This window comes from Tyto alba, unplaced genomic scaffold (assembly GCF_018691265.1).
Source record: "Tyto alba isolate M040663 unplaced genomic scaffold, T.alba_DEE_v4.0 Super-Scaffold_22, whole genome shotgun sequence".
Classification (NCBI taxonomy): Eukaryota; Metazoa; Chordata; class Aves; order Strigiformes; family Tytonidae; genus Tyto; species Tyto alba.
Window position 1 is genome coordinate 34161333 of NW_024881296.1, and position 20089 is coordinate 34181421.

General features: G+C 43.2%; 1 protein-coding gene across 3 annotated transcripts in view; it reads right to left on the reverse strand.

The window, feature by feature from the left end:
* Positions 1-19184, reverse strand: part of TPD52L1 (TPD52 like 1) — a 60267-nt gene extending 41083 nt beyond the window's left edge. Inside the window, exon 1 of one of the 3 annotated variants that reach the window (XM_032998063.2) lies at positions 19072-19184. In XM_032998063.2, the coding sequence (XP_032853954.2) occupies positions 19072-19090 (19 nt within the window). In that variant the 5' untranslated portion in view covers positions 19091-19184. Of the gene's footprint in view, positions 1-13000; positions 13195-18612; positions 18938-19071 lie in introns of those variants that run through there. The other 2 variants (XM_042795798.1, XM_032998064.2) reach the window with 2 other exon arrangements.
* Positions 19185-20089: the final 905 nt, after the last annotated feature.

Genomic DNA, 20089 nt, shown 5'->3' on the forward strand with positions numbered 1-20089 from the left:
TTTCTACACTATATAGAAGAGTGCCAGGTTTAAGCATCTAAAAGCCAGAATTTTAAGATAACACTACATTTTTATACTTCACCATGTAGATCCAATTTCAACAATTATGTACCTCACCCAGGAACAAAGAAATCTGCACTTTAGCAATGAAGACATTCATCTTTGTGCATGTACAGACATTCAGTTTATACATACAGTTGCTTCAGCTGAGCATGTAACACAGCTCTTTAATTTCACACTTCTTCCTTTGGGGGTTGAAGGAATTTAACTGGTTTCCTACTCACCTGGAATTAAATATATCTACATAGTATGTATCTATATATATAACTGTATATCTACACATAGCCATAATGTATCTACAGTTATATAAATAATCTGTAACTTCTCACAGAAACTAAAATATGGAACGGCATTTTAATCAGATGCCCAAGGCAAATCTTTCACGCAGCATTGGAATACTATAACTTTTACAGTGCACCTCAGTTTCCATTTGCTGATCTCTACACAGAACCTATCTTTTACTTTAAATTTAGGCTATCTTAAATAATAGTATTCAAATGATCATTAGCTACTTATTAAATTAAGCTTGATGGGAAGTTGGGAATCTGGTCAGTTAACATTTCAAGGCTCTGTTTTCCAATAGCTTACTGAAAATATGGGGAAGCTGTAAAATTAATTTAAGTCATTCTTTCTCCTAACTTACAGGATTAGGGAAAATATTTATTACTTACTAACACTCAGTGAAGTTTCCTTCTGACAAAATATGGGGAACATAAAATTTCAAAGTGAAACATTTCCCAATGGCTAAATTAGTTTTCCATATGAAGTGACAAATATATGCCCAGTCAGAATCATTACTGCCAAATTACCAACTGGTTTTATGTGCAGGGAACTAAAGCAGTTTTACTTGCATGCTCACAAAAGTAAAGCCACTAAAAGATCCTACCCTGCTAGGGTTCCCATCCCTGATTATTAAAGTTAACTGACTTCACTGCACTGAGATTCACGGTAATTCTAGAACTGCAAGATATCTGATACTCCCCAAGACCAATACATAATGATGTTTTAATCCTGCTAAATGGAAGTCAATTTCTACATAGTCAATGGCATTGCTAAAGCAGCAACAATAAGCAGAGGGGTTACAATTACGACATTATGATGTTTGAAACAGAGCAAAATATAGGTCAGCACCCACCAACTTGAACTCAGACTACAGCTGCATCAGTATAAACTCATTCTCTCCTAGGTAGCCATGCCAAGTTACACGTCTTACCAGCTCAGGCACACGAACAACATAACACACTGCTCTGGAGCCTTGAGCTAAGACGTCTGCTCTGGATCACACGTATACCAGTTGCTCAGAGCTTGTGGGTATCTCTGCACTGTGCTACACTGCAAAGACAGCAGAACATTTCTTGCTGCTACTGCTTTCTGTCTGTAGATACTGTCATCTTGCACACTTACAACTAGAGTTTCCAGACCAAGGGGAGTACTGTGAGACCTTGACAACGATAGAGCCACCCCTTAAGGGCAGGTTTCCAAGGAGCAGCCTAGAACCCCACAATGCACTTTAAGGGATGTCATATAAGCCCACCCGTAAGCACTGTTCTCACACAGTCTCAAAATCCTGGGCAGGCACGGTACCTGCGTACCTGGTAGCTCTCCTGCCCAGCTATATAACCTGACAACACACAGGTAACTTGGCTTGGGAGAGACAGTACTTTTGCTTAAAGATGCAGAGGTATTAGTTATGAGCCGTGAAAGATTTGGTCACTTTGGCAAGGGAGTTGTACAAGTAGCTGAGATGTTTTCAAGATTAACATAAAATCTTTGGCAGCAGAGAAAGGGGGGGGGGGGGGGGGGGGGGGGTGGGGGGGAAGTCCATCTGAGGTTCCCAATGCTCGTCCTTTCCCTGACTACTGTGACTAGTATGTACGTGCTTCTTCATGGAGGAGTCACATACAAGTTCCGTTCCCTGCTCCTCTTACCCATACTTACAATGGTTATTGAAATTGTTCAGATGCACAGCTGCTATGATTTCAGAATTATACCAACATCCAGGTGTGGAATCAGGAATTAACTTTCCATCTATTTAGAACAGCAATTTAGTAGTTGGGTGGGTGAATAGCTTCTGCTTCTCTTTGTAGTACAAGTGTTGCAAGCTTCCTAGAATTAATTAGTAGCTTCATCAAATAGATTACCAGCTATCACAAGAACCCACTGCATTGGTGATGTCCTGTACCTCTTATGTCCTTCATTAACAGCACAATATTTTAGGCATTGACCTCCTCATACTTGTTTAAAGTACAGGTTTTCAAAGTTTCAGTCAAGCAGGCCACTAACAGGTAGGACATGAGGATAGAGCCCCCACACCACCACTTACTAGCATCTATTTTCTTCTCCTTCTCCATCTTATCCAGATTAAGTCAGTCATGTTTCTCCTCAATTTAATTTCAGTTGCTGTGCCTGGTGCCCAGCAATTCTCTTGCACTGAAAAAGTCACACACGAGGCATCAACAGAGCAGAAGCCATCCTAGAACCTATTCCATGAAATTTCCAACCCTTACTCCCCTGGTTAGCTGAGTCCTCATTGCCTATTCCCTTCTCCCTGCTTCTTCCAGTTGGAATCAAGCTCAACCAAGATTTAGCTGTGAGATATAGCCAGAGACACATGCAAGACCCAGCCCACCTCCCTCATTATCTCTTCCAAACAACCCCTCTTCTCGTGGTCTAAGATTGCTGGGGATAAGATCTGAATGCCTCTATGGTTTCTTAAAACCTTATATTCCTACAACAAATGACACTAAGAATATACTCATGTGTAAATCATTTATTCCCCACAAACAAGCAGACTAGTGATTGTCTGGACATATGTTACTTCAAAAGGGAAAAAAAAAAGTCCCCAGGAGGTATGGGAAAGCATATAGTAGGTATGAGTCAGTGCAAAGAGCTGTTTGGCTTTTACTTTAAATAAAGTGTTAGTACTTACTGTCACATATAATTAGATAAAATATGCAGGAAACATTGAAAGTGTGGGATTATCAGTAATCATACAGAAGTCATACAGAAGGATCCAACTCAAAACTATTGAGCAGACAATCCTTTGTACTAGGATATTTATACAGAAAAAGTAGGAGGTGGATAGCTGGGGGAACACATTTAATGTGATCTTCTGAAAGATTCATACGACAAGATAATACAACAACTGTACAAGGAGTTACAGAACGCTCAAGCACTTCACAGGCATTTTTGAGTTTTCTCACAAAGTTCATGGTATTTGCGGCTAAGACTAGTAACCCAAATTCTTCAGTCTGCTGTTAAATCTGATTTAATGCAAGAAACTCTTTCAGCACTGCTCTGTACCTGTATGTATGTATGCTACTAGATTTGTAGGGATGACAAATTAAATAAGCCACTTAGAAACTACAGAATCTGTAACTGTTGCACAAAATTTAAATTAACCAAACAATATAATGATAAAATTCAAGAAAAAGTTTTAGACTCACTCAGGTATCTGAAGATTGACTAGATGAAAGTGTTTTAATTAGTGATTTTTATGTATTTTCTTCATATTCGTATCAGGCTCATGTTCTAGAGTATTACATATCAAGCTAATTCTTGTATATTGACCATGTTAAAAAAAAAAAAAAAAAAAGACACACAAAAAAACCCAACCAAAAAAAAGTCCACACTATTGGCAGTGATGTCTGTTGAATTAACCATAATGACAGCAAAATCAAAGGCAAGAACATCAAATTTCTGCTTGTGTACATTTTCTGATGTTCATTTCAGGGAAATATATAGAGATGATCCTTTATTCTAACAAAACATTTAGGAATTGAAGCCCTTTTACTACTCTATTTTTTTGTTTCCCAACCAATTAAAAATAGTATACCTACACCTTGTTACTTAGTATTGATATCAAATAATGAGAAGACATCTTCCAATTATATAACCCTTTTAGTAAGCAAAATGACACGTTACAGCTTCTTTTGCCATGTCATTATAGTGCAGCTAACAGCATAGCAAGGTATGCAGAACTGTTTATTTGAAATTGGAAAACACTTGTTTACAAATTTAAATTGCAATTAAGTCTTCAAATGGATGAAATGGTAAACAAAACAAAGGAACTGTCCAGACATTGCATTAGTGACTGATCTTTGTTATAATATAGTCTTAATGCCAGATACAGAGATTAAGGGGGAAAAAGGGGGACTAGAAGCATGTACAGTAAATAACTAAATTGATGGAAAAGCTATTAAAAATTGCAAGGATTTCCAATACCATTTTTGCCACTCAAGTTATTATGGAAGAATCCAAATAGGAAAATATGCTTTAATTTAAACCACCTAGGAAACAAACTACTTGAAGGAAGATCTCTTCTGTGTTTGGTTTTAACTGTGGACACGTCTGGCTTGCTTGAGCCTAGAAATTACCATATGGCCTGCCTTTCTCCTAGAGGACTTAGAAGGAAGGTTGACTTCAAAGCTATGACTGGAAAATAAACCCAGAGGCTGGGTTCATCTTGGTTCAGAGAGGGAAGAACTCAAGGTGTGCAGGGCATATAGATCAAAAGCATAAACATTAAACAAAACTGCAGCTGCTACTTCCTGTGACCACGGGGGCTCAATCTTTCTTTTTCTCTGAGTATGCTCCTTGGAAGAGACATATGGATGGCCAAGTGTCTTCCGTTCCTCTCTCCACTGAGCTGTGGGTTGGTGGTGGCATCAAGGAGATGGAAGGAGTACAGCTTTTGGGTGTTCAAGAGCTCTAGGACTTAGCCTACCACCTCAGAATAAGTGTCCCCAGTTGTCCTGGAGCAGCTCATTACAGACCTTAATAAGGCTCTCCATTCCTTCTCCTAATACCTGCAAAACCAGGCATTAATAAATCTATCCATAGCTGTGAGATAGACTGGCAGGTTTCCAAACAAAGGAACACTTTTATTTGAAGCTCCTGGATAAACAGCCAGTCGTAGTGTGCTAATTCTTTTATCTGTTTTAGTAAAATAAAAAGAAACTAATCATACATTGAGGCGCTCTCTGTTATTTTTCCCCCAGAAGCCATTGACACAGCTGCCAATCTATGCCAGTAAAGAGAGACAATCTACACACACAAATAACTGGCAAAAACCAGACTCCACAGCTTGACCACTGCACCAAGAAGCCATAGACATTGGTAAGGAGTTTGATAATAATCCTAAAGACAGAAGTGAAATAGAAAAAAGTGAAAATAGCAATCATGGAAAAATAAAATATTATCACTTACTAAAAGCATGTAACTTGAGAGGTGATCTTCCCAACAAAATAATTGTCTGAAATGGCCAGAAATGAAAGGCATGATCTTACACATTTTATCCAATAGCCAGCTCTCTTTATAAAATAATAATCCTGCCTGCCTGGGGAAAACAAGGGCGACATCACTTTCTATGCTGTAGCTATGGAAATACAAAGCAATTGTTGTGAAATGTAACTGTTTAAAGACAGCAGATGCTTCTTTCTGTTATGTCAATACTGAAAGTAATGACAGTATTGTACCACTTACTGTGTATTCTATTGATTATTCTGCACAACTTTCCATGAGGTCAAGGGTAAGAAAAAGATGCCACAAGTGAAAGGGTTATCATCTCTTTTTCTTTCTTGAGGCAGAACAGAAAAAAAAATAAAGAAAAAAGATGAAGTCACGATGGAATAATAGGGAATGAGAAAGTGGATGACACTGAGTCACAAAAGAGACTTGTTCTCTACAAATAAGGTTCTCCAGAAACTGTAACAGACTGCATAAAACAAATGAAGGAATAAAGCATATCTAATCAAATGAGAGAAAAAGAAATGTAGGGAGAGATCAGAGCTATGACGTGGAAATGCTGGCAATCAGAGGTGGAAGTTGTCACTCACATTTCTTAAACCCACCCTTTCATACTAAAAATACATGAAGGTACATTTTTCTAATCTCAGAATAGACAGGCACCTTGGGTCCCATCCTCAGCTGGTAGAAGTGACTGCAATCCCATCAACTGTATAGTTAAACTCACACATCTGCTTGACAATCAAAATCACAGAAACTTAATGGCAAGATTTAATAATCTTTCTCTACTAAGAAAGGATCAATTTATTGTACTTCTCTAAAGCCAGGTGAAAAAGAATATCACTAGATAGCAATCTAACTGCAGTATAATTAAACTCACAAGCCTCCTCAATTATCTTCCAACAAAGTATCTGTGCTGCAATAAGTGATAAAATTATACTTTTAATTAAAAAATAAATTCTTCAAGTACCTATAATTTGTATCCTTTATATCATAACACACATAGCAAACAAGATCTTTATAAATCCGATTTTAAAATGAGCAAAATCTTGCTGCAGACAGCAGGTTGCTTACTTTCCCCACACACCCATCCAGCTATCTCAAAATGTGAAGTAAATGTGTCACTTCTGATCCTGTAAACTTAGCAGGGAAAATATACAGGAAACAATTATAACTGGCTACACGACAGATTCTTTATTTTCTTCAGGATCAAACTGATTATTCCCATTGATTTAATACAGATTAAATGTCTCAGCATTGTTACATATTCTAAAATACACATTTAGGAATGCTGAGAAAGAAGGGACAAATTATCCTCCCCTATATCTTCTTGATCTCTCACATTGGGAGAATAAGGATTACAGTTTTTAAGGACCAGGACAGTCTTTTTTGCATACTGCTTGGCACAAAATGCCCATGATCTGTGACTAAGCTTTGTAGGCAACATCATAATTATAAATTAACAACAATAAATGACTCACTAAAATGGAATATGACACAGTTCTTGTCCCAAGAGTTTTTAAGCTTTTATGTTAGACAATGTGAGAGTTCACGGCCACCAAGAAGAGGCAACGTGCTCCCCAGAGCAGACATGTCTTGTATCTTTCCTTCACCTCCCCATTTTTTAAGAACCACCTGCTTCAGTTTGCAATACCATTTAATCCCTTCATAATTAAGACTACTTTGCACCAGTGCATTTTTGCCTTCCCAAGGGGGTTCATCTGACAGTGTAGACTTCCCCCAGGCTTCTCCAAACAAACTCTTGGATGCATCTACATGCAACACAATTGCATTCCCATTTAAAACCAATAAAAATAAAGCTCATTCATAGAAATATTTTTTGAAAACAATCCATTATACCAGAGACAAAGGCCATGTATTCCCTTGCACAGGCCCTTTGTTTAAGATAAAAAAAAAAAAAATGTTAAAACAAGTACTCCAAATATATTGAAAAGCATCTCTGATTTGTGCCACCTCGTTTCTTGCAAATGCACTGCCTCGCAGCTAGGCAGTCATTGTTGTGGTGGCTTGCTCTGATAAACCTGGAACTTGGAGTTAGTGTCACACTAATTCTCTGGACAGAGGGCACACAAAATACTTCTCCATCAGAATAGCACCATCTAGCCCAGCCTGTTCAACTCAAAGTTTCATTTGTTTTTCCCCGCAGTTTTTTTTGCCAGCACCCTGAACTGTGAAATGAGGTATTTATTATTTTGCTCTTAATGTTAAGCTCCACGTTAAGGCCTTCAGAGTTTTTGGCATCATTAATTTTGTGGATTTGCCCACTCAGTGTTTTGTAGCCTGCCATTACAAAGAAATGTTTGCTTAGTGAGGCTGTGGGTGGAGACATCTGGGGTTTGGGGCTCTGGGTATCTGTGAAGTTCCCATAGAAACAGGTTTCTTGGCCCTTCCTTCTGTTGGGTAGGGTTTGAAGACAGGAGGCATGCCGCTGCAGTTGACCCAGTTATACAAATGACCATATAGCAGGAGGGGAAGCTATTTATCAGACCAAAAGACGAGACTGGCACTTTCAGCCACACTGTACTGTCTCAGCCTTTGAGGTCACTGATTTCCCCTCAAATCCCAGCCAAAATGGCAGCCACCACAGACAGGGTGTTTTTTCCTCCTGGAAGATAAGCCCTGAAGCACAAAGGGTTGGCTTCTCCGACAGCTGCTCTGGATACAGGTAATGGAAGGCCAGCTGGTGAGAGAACGAAGGGGTTTAGGCAGATGGCACAAGTTGCTACATCCTCGAGATTGCATTAGATTACACCCAGTGGCAAGAACGTCACTCAAACCACCACCCTAGGGCCATACTGATCACCCAGTCTGTTATCATGTCTATTGTAACTTCAGTGCCTCAAGAAGGTCTAGAAGGAGGACACAAGACAGTCCTTGTCTTCTCTTTGCTCTTCTACTACCTTACGCAAGATTTTTCTGAGGATGTTGTTGCAGGATGACATAACCCACCATACTTTGCCAAAATAAACCAATATTCCAATGCTTGCCTCTCTGCTAACAGCTTCCATTCACACTTTCATCCCTACTCAACTTAATTGTTAAAATCTTATTCTCTCTTACCCTTCCCCTGTCCTTGATTCCCACATGTAGCATCTAACTGTGATGACCAGAATAGTGCTACTCCCCTTTCAGGATGTGTTCATGCTCCACATTCCTGTGCGGATCTGGACACAACTGAGCAGCATCAAATTCTAGATCTAGGTCTAAATCTAGTTCCTATCCTTGAACCTCTCTTGAATGGGTACAAATTATTACCATTTGGTACTCCTCTTTACTCCCTGTGCTTAATGCAGACTTCATCTATATTGCTCAGTATCTATGCTTCTCTATTTTTTGAAGGAATTTCAAGCCACAAGAGGAGATGTTTTTTCCTCTATTTGACTTCCTGTTTCCTGACAATATGTTATTTAACTCTGCAAAGTCCTTATTTAAATCTTCAAAACCACATTGTGATTCAGTTTATATGAATTACATTATTCAGCAGTCTTTTTTTTTTTTTTTTAATCAGTCAGGCTGTTCAATTAATTGATCCTTCTTCACCATCATCTTTCCTTAGCTATGAAAAGCTTCTACACCATCTGACCCACAACATGACTGAAGGATTTACTCTTGCAAGACCACATGGCTTCATTGGTTCTTCAGTATTCTCATATGCACATAACAGTGTACAGCACTGGTTAGATAGTTTAATTACATGGCAAACATCATTCTCCCTGATTATGACTTTGATTCCTTCCTCCCACAATAAGTTAATAGCTGCCATCTGCCTATTAAAATACTTTGAGCAGAAGATAATCTTCTGTTCCTGGCATAATTGCCCCTCTAACTTTGTAATGTACATACATTTTACTTGTCTCTAAGGAAAATCTGGTTGTGTTTAAATACAACTCTTTGATCACTTTTTAATGAAAATTTAGCATGCACAAATCCAGCAGAGAAAGAACATAAAACATCTGAGGCCTTTAGAAGATATTCTAACTAAACACATTTGCTCCACATCATTTTCTGAAAATTTCATTATTTCCTAGAGTGACCTATCTGTGATCTACTCAGTGGAGTTAAGAACATTTTAATTAAAGTGTGAAACATAGGAAGAGGAATTAGATAAGCACCTAGAATGCCTGAGCCAACATCAGCATGACAAGTTATTACTAAATCCACCTAAAGCACAATGAATACAATCATTCCAATTAAACTATGCAAAAGTATTTTAAAACTTTAAGATGGTTATGAGCAACCTTTTTGAAAGCACAAACCTATGCCACCTTAGTTCCACCCAGGTGGCACAGCAGTTTCCTGGTGAGGAAACCAGTGAAAAGAGAACACCTGAAGAAACAGGCAAACACAGGAAAACCTAACTCTACTGAACCAGCAAACATGGCAAGCATCAGCTCACTTCAGCCACCATTTATATTTACAGAATATAAATCATACAGCCTTTTAAATCCATAGCATACATAGTTTTTAATCATGCTTTCCATACAATTTATAAATTAGTAATTTTAGTTCTTAGGCAATTATTAAATACAACCTTAAAGTGCGGCACAGGTACTAATGAGACAGAACTTACGTATTTGCTAAAGAGGAGGGGTGTTTCACAAGTTAAAGCAAAAGCCAGACAGAAATCAGACGGTACAAATGGACAGAAAAAACCAAAAAGAATGGTTCTCAAAAGAAGTAGATATGGTTGGGGCAGGATCTGGTCCCTTGGAGCTTGGGAAAGCAAATAACTTCACTGACCAGCGAACGAAAGTAGCCCTTTCAGCAAGAAGCAGATGAGAATAAACTGCAGTGTCTTCTACAAAAACACTTTGTGCAAACACTTTCTACTGGGAAAACCAACATCATATCTATATGCACTTTACGCTTGCATGAATATCAAAAATGTTTTCAGAGTGTAATTTTATATCTCTCTTTGCCAAAAGCACCATTACAGACCTAGTTCTGTGCTATACTAAAAGCTAATCTTGAGTTTTCATTTTGAGGAATCTGTTGTTGTTAAAAGTACTTTAAATTCTATTATCTTACAAAAACATTATAAGTCTAATTTTGTTTTTGAGACAGCAAAGCTGATAAGCGACTGCTTTCCATTACAGTTTAAGTATTTTCACTACTTTAAAACACTTTACTGACTAGATTGTTGGTGGACAGCAAGGATAACTGCATGCTAAGGTCAGTTAGTGGTGACAGCAGGACAACTTTACAAAAGCCAAACCCCAGAAGACCAACAAAAAACCCAAAACAAATCAGAAGCAAACATTTTTTTTCTGACAGCCCTCTGCTTCAGAAGGAACTGACTGCTCAAGGCATAGTGTTACCTTCCCTTCTCTGGAAGTGACACAAGGCATTAGTCCTCCTGATATTTATACCCACTACCTGCTTCTCCAAACTCCCTGGATTCTCCTTCAGTAACTACATATGCCAAGATGTAAAAATTAGCCAAGAACTGGATCCCTGACTCCATAGTTCTTAAGCATCTGAAAGCCAGTTAGTTGGACAGCAGGCTAGACGAGAGAATCTATTGTATCTGGCCACAGGAGGCACACACGTAATCATGACTTTTCCTTATTTTTGTAAACCTGACTTTATAAATGCTATTGCTTGTTATAAAAGCCCTGGCTTTCAGCTATGAATATGAGATGTCTTTCAGCAACCAGTCTTACATAAGAAAACTTAATGACAGTGTGGAGAGAATACTGAAAGTCTTAGTATTCTATGCGACTATTTGCAGTGGAACTTTCTTGTCTGCTTGGGGATCCAAGAGTGGATCCTTCACTTTACCCTGCCATTAACCCCGTGACATTACTATAAACAAAACACCTTTTTACTGGACTAAGTGAAAAAGAAACAGAAAGTTCAAGAAACCTTACACAGAAGTAATTAACAAGAACAGCTTTTTAGTAGCCCTTTTTATTATCCAGAGAGTTTAAGTCCTACAAGCACAGAAAAGGTACAATGTGCCAAGTGGAAGAGGGAAAAGGGAAGACTTGGTGCAAGACCTTTACCATCATGATAAGATGGTATTTGAGGCAGTATCATTTCACACGTGTTGCGTTCTTGCATTCATTTTACACTTACAGATAAGGAACATCTGCAGGAAGATCCTCACTGCTGGCATACTACTTTTTACAAAGTGAAAGAGAGAGGGAATGAGAGACAGCACAAGAGAAAGAAAATTAGATTTAGTGCTAAAGTGCAATACAAACACTTGCTAAATAATTTTGTCTTTTACAGTTCTCCACCTGCAACACTCAACCACACCATGGATGCAGCAGTGTAATGATGACAGCCTAGTTAGCGATTGTAATACGATTTTGATCCATGGATCTCAAAAATAGCTAAGCAGCATTACCTCTGTTCTAGTGAATCAAGTCAACCAACTAATATGCCCAAGGTTTTGGAGAAGGTCAGTGCGATATTAAAATCCAGATTTGTCAGTCCCCTCTCACTATTTCTCATACACGATGGGTTTAGAGAATGCAGCAGCCAAAATGCCCAGTTTAGAGAGCAGCAACGTGACTACAGCAGATTACATTTTTAAAATTTGGCACTGCAACTGTGCATTTCTATAAGATACAAATAAAACCAGCCTGCCCAGATCTCATATTTATCTATTACCCCAAAAGGTTATGCTGGGTTTCTGCGGCAGGGTTTTTGGTAGTGGGGGAGGGGACAACAGCAGTGGCCTCTGTGAAAAGCTTCTCAAAATCTCCCCCCGGCTCCAAGTTGGACCTGCCTCTGGTCAGGGCTGAGCCAAATAATGACAGTGGCTGTGCTTCTGTGATAACTATTTAAGAAGGGGAACCTGGGAGGGGGTTGGGACTTGGGAGGAGGAATTATAAGGACACCTCTGTGAACACAGAAGTCAGTGGAAGGAAGAAGGAGGAAGCAGGGGAAGTGAGCTGGAGCAGAGACTCCAGTCCAGGACTCTGAGAAGAGAAGCAGTCCCTGCTGCAGTGGTTTGGCACTGGGAGGACTGCAGCATGTGGGGTAACCCACGCCGGAGCAGCAGGGGAACAGCTGCATCCTGCAGGAAGGACGCATGTTGTAGAAGGTACATGGAGGACTGTCACCAGTGAGAGGGAAGCCACACAGAGCAGGGGAGGAATGTGAGGTGTTCATCTCCCTCCTGAGAAGAAAGAATCATCAAGCTGACTGTGACCCCCATCCCCTGCACTGCTGGGGGAGGACGTAGAGAGATCAGAAGCAGAGCTGAGCCAGGGAATAAGGAAGGGGTGGGGGAGGTGGTTTTTGGATGTGGTGGTGCTTCTCACTGTCTCACCTTGTCTGTCAAGTGTTGTTTTTGTCAGTGTTTGGATTGAAGTGATGCTCTTTTTCTTCTCATAACAAGTCTGTCTTTTGTCCATGACCTTAATGGGTGAGCCACCCCTCACTGTCCTTATCTTGATTCCCAAGCCTTTTTGCTTCATTTTCTCCTTTCTTAGTTCTGGGAGGGAAAGGGGGAGTGAACCGCTGAGTGGTGCTCAGTTGCCCTCTGGGCTCAAATCATGACAGAGCTATTTTCCAATTAGTAAGAAAGATCTAATTCTACCCTTAAAACACTTTCTGAAACAAAGGCTGACTAGTCTTTCCAAATCCAAATTCCAGAATTACACTAAAACAAGCTACTAAACAATATCTAAATTTCTAAATGTGACCACACGGAACATACTTCAACCCCTCTGCAATCTTCTGCCAAGCTTGTGCCACATCCTTGACCTTCATGCAGCACGTGGCCTAAGCAAAGAACTTCAGAAGTTCCACACGTTTCTGTACTGTATTGCATAGGTCACCAAGGTACATCAGAACAGCATCAGCAGACTCATCTTTCCACTAGTGCACTTGAACACACTGACAGCAGACTTGGACTATACTTGTGCTGCCTCACAGTAGGACTCATACCAGCAGTCCTGTGAAAATAAGAAGATACAGAAGAAAAAGTAGAGCAAGAATTTTAAAATACGTTTTAGGGTTTGATGTGTTTGGTTTTACGCTTTCTGTATTTTTTATCTTCCTGGCTGTAAAACTGGAAAAGTTACAATGCCTACTAAGACTGGCCCTAGATTTTAGAGGAGGTAGCTTTTTTATATCTCTTTTACAAATTCCACCGTATTTTATTCTCAATTCTCATGTGTAGCATGAAACCACGCAAATTTTCCCAGCCTTGGGAAACTGATTTTCATCCTGTGACAAGTATCATAAAGCTGAAAGCAGTACAGGTTCAAAAGGGTAAAACAGAAGCACTGCATTTGATTTCAGACATTTGCTTAAAACCTGACATACCAAATAACTCAATCCATGCATGTATTTCCCCTTATTTTTGTATAAAAAGGATGAAAGAGCAATTATCTTGAGCTCTGCGCTCTCGTTAAATTTTTAAGAATCCTGTTATAAATTACAACCCTACCATTTTCACTTGACCTCATCCTCATGTGATCTTATTAACACGGCAGCTGAGACTTCCATCATGCCACCAAATATGCAGGTTATCACTGGCTGGTTCAATTACTCCAACATCCTCCTGACCCTTTGCAAAGTCCTCTCTCCTGTTTTCCATAGCACGGCAATGGCGAGCTCCAGAGGGCAGTATGGAGACGGCACAAACCCCTGGTTAATTAGAGTGACTCTTGAAGCCTCCTCGGAATTACGGTATGGCCAGGTACTTTTCTTGCAAACGTAGGTGGGGAATGTAAATGCACTTCTCGCAATGGAAGGAACTAGCAGCTGCTGCTGGACAAGAAAATTAAGGTTCCCCGTGCCTCATCCTTCCCATTTTATCATGTGTATCGACACTGACCAACCTGTGTGCTGATGGACTTACACAAGCAGAGAGATTTTATTCTCCTGTAACAATTACACTAAATCAGCCCCAAGCCACTAGTTTTACTCAGCCCTTAGGGGAAAGGTGAACACAGAACAAAACAGTCACTGCTCCTCGGTAAAGCCACCAACCTCTAACATGAGATTAGGGAAGATGTTGCCCTCTCCAGTGAGACTGTGCTCTGATACGATGGCCACAGCACTGCTGCTGCAGGGAAATGACATCTGTGTGCTTCTCATCCCCATCCTCCCACTGTGAGGCTGACTCTATCCAGATCTGCCTCTGTATTAATAACCACATGAGCAGCTAGTGTGGAGAAAGAGGGAGAGAGAACGCTGACCAAGCTGCCAATGCCCTGTTTCAGTGACTCTTGTACACCATACTGCAAGTAACACCACTGCCTCCCACCATGGGAGGCCTCAGACCATCTGACTGTGAGATGACAGGTGCCGCTGTGGCAGGAAGAGGGCGACTGGGCTGATGTTGTGACTTCTAATGATCTTCCTCTGATCATAAACTCCAGCCAAATGGCATGTGCCCAGGTGCTGCCTCTCCGCTCTCTAACCCCAGATGCAAGTGGCCTGAGGACCACAGATGAAGCACATCAGCTGCACACAGCAGAGGAAAGCAGCACGGTGCTGCAGGCCTGTGAGACACAGACCTCGAGGAGGAGCCATCCAACAGCTGAACTAACTACAGCTCTCATCACAATACTTCGCAGGTATACACGTATTGTGGTTACAGTGCACAGCTAGCAGAGGATGCAGGACATCTGTCAGGAACAGCTATCAGAAGAATTGCAAGAGCAGGGAGATGCCTCAAAACCCTTTCAGGGGCTGGAAAAGCAAGGAGCTGGTTGAGCTACCCGGGTAGGTAAAAGGGCAAAGAGCAGAAAGCTGCACACCAAAGCTTTATCAGGGTAAGAATCAAGACAGGATATGACAGAGAAAGAAGGAGGTACAATTATAGCTGGATACAGTAAAAAAAGGAGAATTATTGCAAAAGGAGAAAGATATATTAAGAGCAAAGCTCCAGTCTTAAAACTCACATGGGATTCTCAGATGAGACACAGATGAAGACATCTGTGGTACTGTCATTATTAGAGGACATTCACAGTTTTAAACTACAAAGCAGGACTACACAGGACAGACAGTTAATCTGGACCTAGAGTAGAATGAGTATGACGAGAGGCAAATACACATTTCCGATTTTCCTATCTTTAGAGAGAAACACTGTTCTTCAGACTTCCAAACTTTTCACTTTAAAAATGACTGACAGCCATAAGAAGGAAAACAAATACGCTCTTACAGAATTTTTAGCACCTAGCATAAGTGTAGCTGGTGTGCTCCTGGATCAGCTAGCTCTGGGACCCGTAAGAGGAAAAAGTGATTGAAGATAAAAACACCCAGAGGCTTAAAGATACAATTTATGTAAAGCACAGTTTATGATTTTTATTATACATATGAATTTGCTTATATGGAACACACGGTTATTTCTTTTGAAAATCATTTTAACATTCATCACTACTACTATCTGTCTGGTAGACTGTCTCATCTTGTTAGCATGAATGATGCAAGACATGCTCAATATACTTAAGTATAATAGTAATTCCATTTCAGTCTGTGAACTGTCTCTACTGCTTTAAGATAACTATCAGAGCATTTCACTTTCACAGTCTTTGGGGTGTGGACAGATTTTACGTTGTGCCTCCAACCACACAGAAATTCCTGTGACCTGTATGCAGTAGCTTGATACAGTTACACGTAGTCATACTTTTTTTGTCCACAGCTGCACTACAATTTATAAGGTGGATTCATGCTGCTATGTAAAAACACTGACAAAAATTATCTTCCCGCTCTGAAGAAATCTACACTGTATACTTGCATGTGCGTATTTCTTGAATGTGAAATTGATCTACTCAGGCATAGCTTCCCTTCAGAACAATACAAAATGGCACAAACAACATAATTATGTAGAAAAGTCCTTTTGAAGAAAATCTTTAAAGTGTTAAATATGAGAAATTTGACAGTGGTTTCAAATTTATGGCTTTTACTTTGTCATTTCAATTGGAATGCAATTCCCCAGCAGAGTACACTTCAACAAACCATTCAGGATGCTTTTCTATGTGGGCATCTAAAGGTTCCTTAGAAGCAATTCATAAACTCATTAAAATGTATACATATTTCTCCTGCTGCTTAAGCAGATACTTGAAGTGGTAGTTGCCCCCCCCCCCAAGCAAATTGCTACTGTTCCGTTGGTAACCTCCTGTAACTATGCCCTGCAAATTGCCTAGCAGGCTTGAAAAATTCAGATTTCTGACCAGTGCTTAGATGTACTTAATTGGATTCAACTGCATTAGAGACATACAGGTTAAATTCTTTTTGCCAGCAAGGTTCCATAACTGCAATAGCATGCACTGAATTAAGTCTAGAAGGAAATAGGGACATTTTAGAATGAATGTTTGCTGGCATGAAAACACCAAAAAAAAATCTTAGCTTGTACTGCTAGTGTATCAAAGAAAGATATTTTTTTCTAAGTAATGGGAGACTGTTGTGAGAAACTGTAGAAATAAAACCCACAGGTGAGAAATAGAAAAAAGTCACTTAAGAATTGAGTATAGACTTGAAAATTACCATATTTGTCTTTTTGTCAACTGCGCTTAAGACTTAAAAAAAAAAAAAAAGAAAAAGCTTCTGAGCTCCTGCATTGCATGAAGAAAAATGAAGAGCTAAAAATCTCGAATTATATAAAATTAAGCAATACAAAATGCTTTTATATTCTCTCACTAGCCAATAGATACTCATCCAGAAGAATTTATTAAAGACTTGCAGCAGTAACAGAGCTGCTGAACAAAACATGTATTAGCAAAACACATTTACTGACTTGTTTTTAGCATGTACTAAGAACATACTCATCTTACTAGTCAGGGAAAGTAAAAAAAAAAAAAAAAAAAAAAAAAAAAATCACATATACCAGTATCCATCAGTTCTTTACTATACAAATCTCTCACCATAGTATCTGTACAGACGTATCTGGAAAATTAATTTAAATAACAGCCTTAAGCTATAATCTTGACTTTTAAAAACCCTGGGAACTGAGCCACAGATCAATTTATTTTGCCAATCAGCTTCAATCATGTATCCATTAGGATAGCACACACACCACAACTTTGCTAGAAAGGCTTTCTCCTTCACAAGCATCATGAACTCCCCACTGTATTCATGAATTTCCCACTCTATTCCTTTATGTACAATCATATTTGCAATCAACATTTGACTCTTTGATGTTTATTTGTTTAAGGCAGTTTTCAACTATTCTGGAATGCTATTTTGTCAGTTAATTTCCACAAGTATATGTCTCGCCCTTACTTAATCTCCCTATTTCATAGATGACATAAACTGGTCTCTAAACAGCCTGCTTTCAAATAAATATTTGTACCTCTTGCTTAGTACTGATCACTTCTGGATATGCATGGCAAAGTCATAAGGTTCTTCAGAAAACTAGAAGCAAAACCATAAAGGTGAGCAAGATCTGTCTATGCCAAATACCTTAGGTTGACCCAAACATCATCTAAACCTTGCATGAAAAGTTTCTTCCATCCATTGGAGGCCAATTAACTTTACCCAGAGAGAGAGAGAAATAGCTAACTTAATAGCTAACTGTTGCGATAGGAAATGTTCACTTTAAATTAACGAAAGCCGCCTTTGCAAAACCGCAGAAATGCTTTCGCACATGCAAACCGAAGCTGGTCTCGGCGGAGAGCTCTGCTGGAAGCCCAGTCGGAGGGTCCCTGATGCTGGAGGCGCCTCTCTCGCCGGGCGGCTGCCTCCCCAAGAGGAGGGCTGCGACCTCGGCCCGGGCCGGCACCGTCCTGCCTTCCCCCCGAGAGCACGGAGGGGACGGGGGACGGGAGCCTGGGGGGACGGGAGCCTGAGGGGACGGGAGCCTGAGGGGACGGGAGCCTGAGGGGACGGGGGACTGGAGCCTGAGGGGACGGGGGACTGGAGCCTGAGGGGACGGGGGACTGGAGCCTGAGGGGACGGGGGACTGGAGCCTGAGGGGACGGGGGACTGGAGCCTGAGGGGACGGGGGACTGGAGCCTGAGGGGACGGGGGACTGGAGCCTGAGGGGACGGGGGACTGGAGCCTGAGGGGACGGGGGACGGGAGCCTGAGGGGACGGGGGATGGGAGCCTGAGGGGACGGGGGACGGGAGCCTGAGGGGACGGGGGACGGGAGCCTGAGGGGACGGGGGACGGGAGCCTGAGGGGACGGGAGCCTGAGGGGACGGGGGACGGGAGCCTGAGGGGACGGGGGACGGGAGCCTGAGGGGACGGGGGACGGGAGCCTGAGGGGACGGGAGCCTGAGGGGACGGGAGCCTGAGGGGACGGGAGCCTGAGGGGACGCCGCTCCCGGGCAGCGCCCACAGAACCACTTAAACCCACAAGAGCCCCAGACCCTTACCGAGATTAACTCAACGCGAAGTTGCCATGCGGGCTGCTCGACCGTGAAACGTTTAAAACAGGCAGAAGGAGAAAAATGACGCCACCATCCCAACCAGGCGGCGAAATAAGGACAGCCGAAAGGAGCCCAGGTCGGGACGGGGGGTCAGGGCGAGGGCGCTCCGCGGGCCGGCCTGCGCTCCCCGGCAGAGCCCGGGGCCGCCACCGCCAGCGGGGGTGCGGGGGTGCCGGGGAGCCCCTCCCGGGTCCCTCCCCACCGCGCTCCCCTGGCCGGAGAGGCGGGCGGTGCCCCGGGCCGCCCCTCGCCCTCCGGCTCTGGGCGCCGCGGAGGCACCGCCACCGCCGTCCCCGCGCGGGCTCGGCCCTCGCTGAGGCGGGGAGCGGCATCCCCCGGCGGCGGAAAGGACGGTGGGGGGTGGTAGGGGGGGGGGCCGGAGGGCTCTGTCCCAACGAGACTCACCCTGTGCCTGCGGCTCCATGGCGCGGGAGGGCTCTGCCGTCCGCAGCCGCCGCCGCCGCCGCCACCCCGCGCGAAGGGCGGCGCTGACGGCCGGCGCCGGGCTGCCGCGGCCGCTCCCCGCCCCCGCCCCGCCCCGCGGGAGCCGGGCGGCGCCACCTGCCGGCCAGGCGCGGGCAGCGCCGCCGCTCACCTGGGGCGGCCCCCCGCCCCCGGGGCCCTCGCCTCAGCGGCGGGGCGGCCGCGGTGAGGGGCGCCGGGGTGGACACCCGCCCACCCCCCCCTACACACACCCGCCCACCCCCCCCGCCGCGGTAACGAGCCCGGGGGGGGGCACGGCCGCGAAGAATTGCGGTTCGCGGGCTGCCCCGACCCGCGGCGCTCTCGGCTTCACGGAGACGGGCGGGCCTGCACGCCCTGGGGGTTGCGCCCCCCCCCCCCCCCGGCGCGGCCGCACGCTGCTTTTAGTACGTGGCTGTGGTCTTAAATATTGGGCTCGGTAGCAGGAGCGCAAGCAGAGCGTCCAGCGCAGGGCTCGCGCGGAGCAGGGGTAGGAGAGTTTGCTTCCCCACAGAATCGCAGCTCGAAGCTGGCCCCGGCCGGCACCCGGCGGGGGGAAGGCGCGGGGGGGCTCCTCCCCCGGGGAAGCGGGGAGCCCCGGGAGCCCCGGGAGCCCCGGGAGCCCCGGGCGCAGGCGGCAGCGAGCTCCCCGCCGGGGGAAGCGGGCGGAGCCGGTGTGGCAGCCGCGGTGAAGCGGTCGGGTGCCTCAAGTGAATGAGCACTCGGCGTGCTCGGGCTCCTGTGGGTCTCGAGTACCACCTGCTGTGGTAGAAGCATGGGAATACATTCGAAGGAATACTGACGGAGCCTGTGCTGTCACATGGATTCCTACAAATGATTTTTTTTTTTTTTTTTTTTTTTTTTTTTTTCCCAGTACACGTCTGCATCCTACTACTGGCTGGAAGCTGGGGTGGCGGTATGCACTTCACAGTGCAGTGCGGATTGACTCTGGGTTTCACTC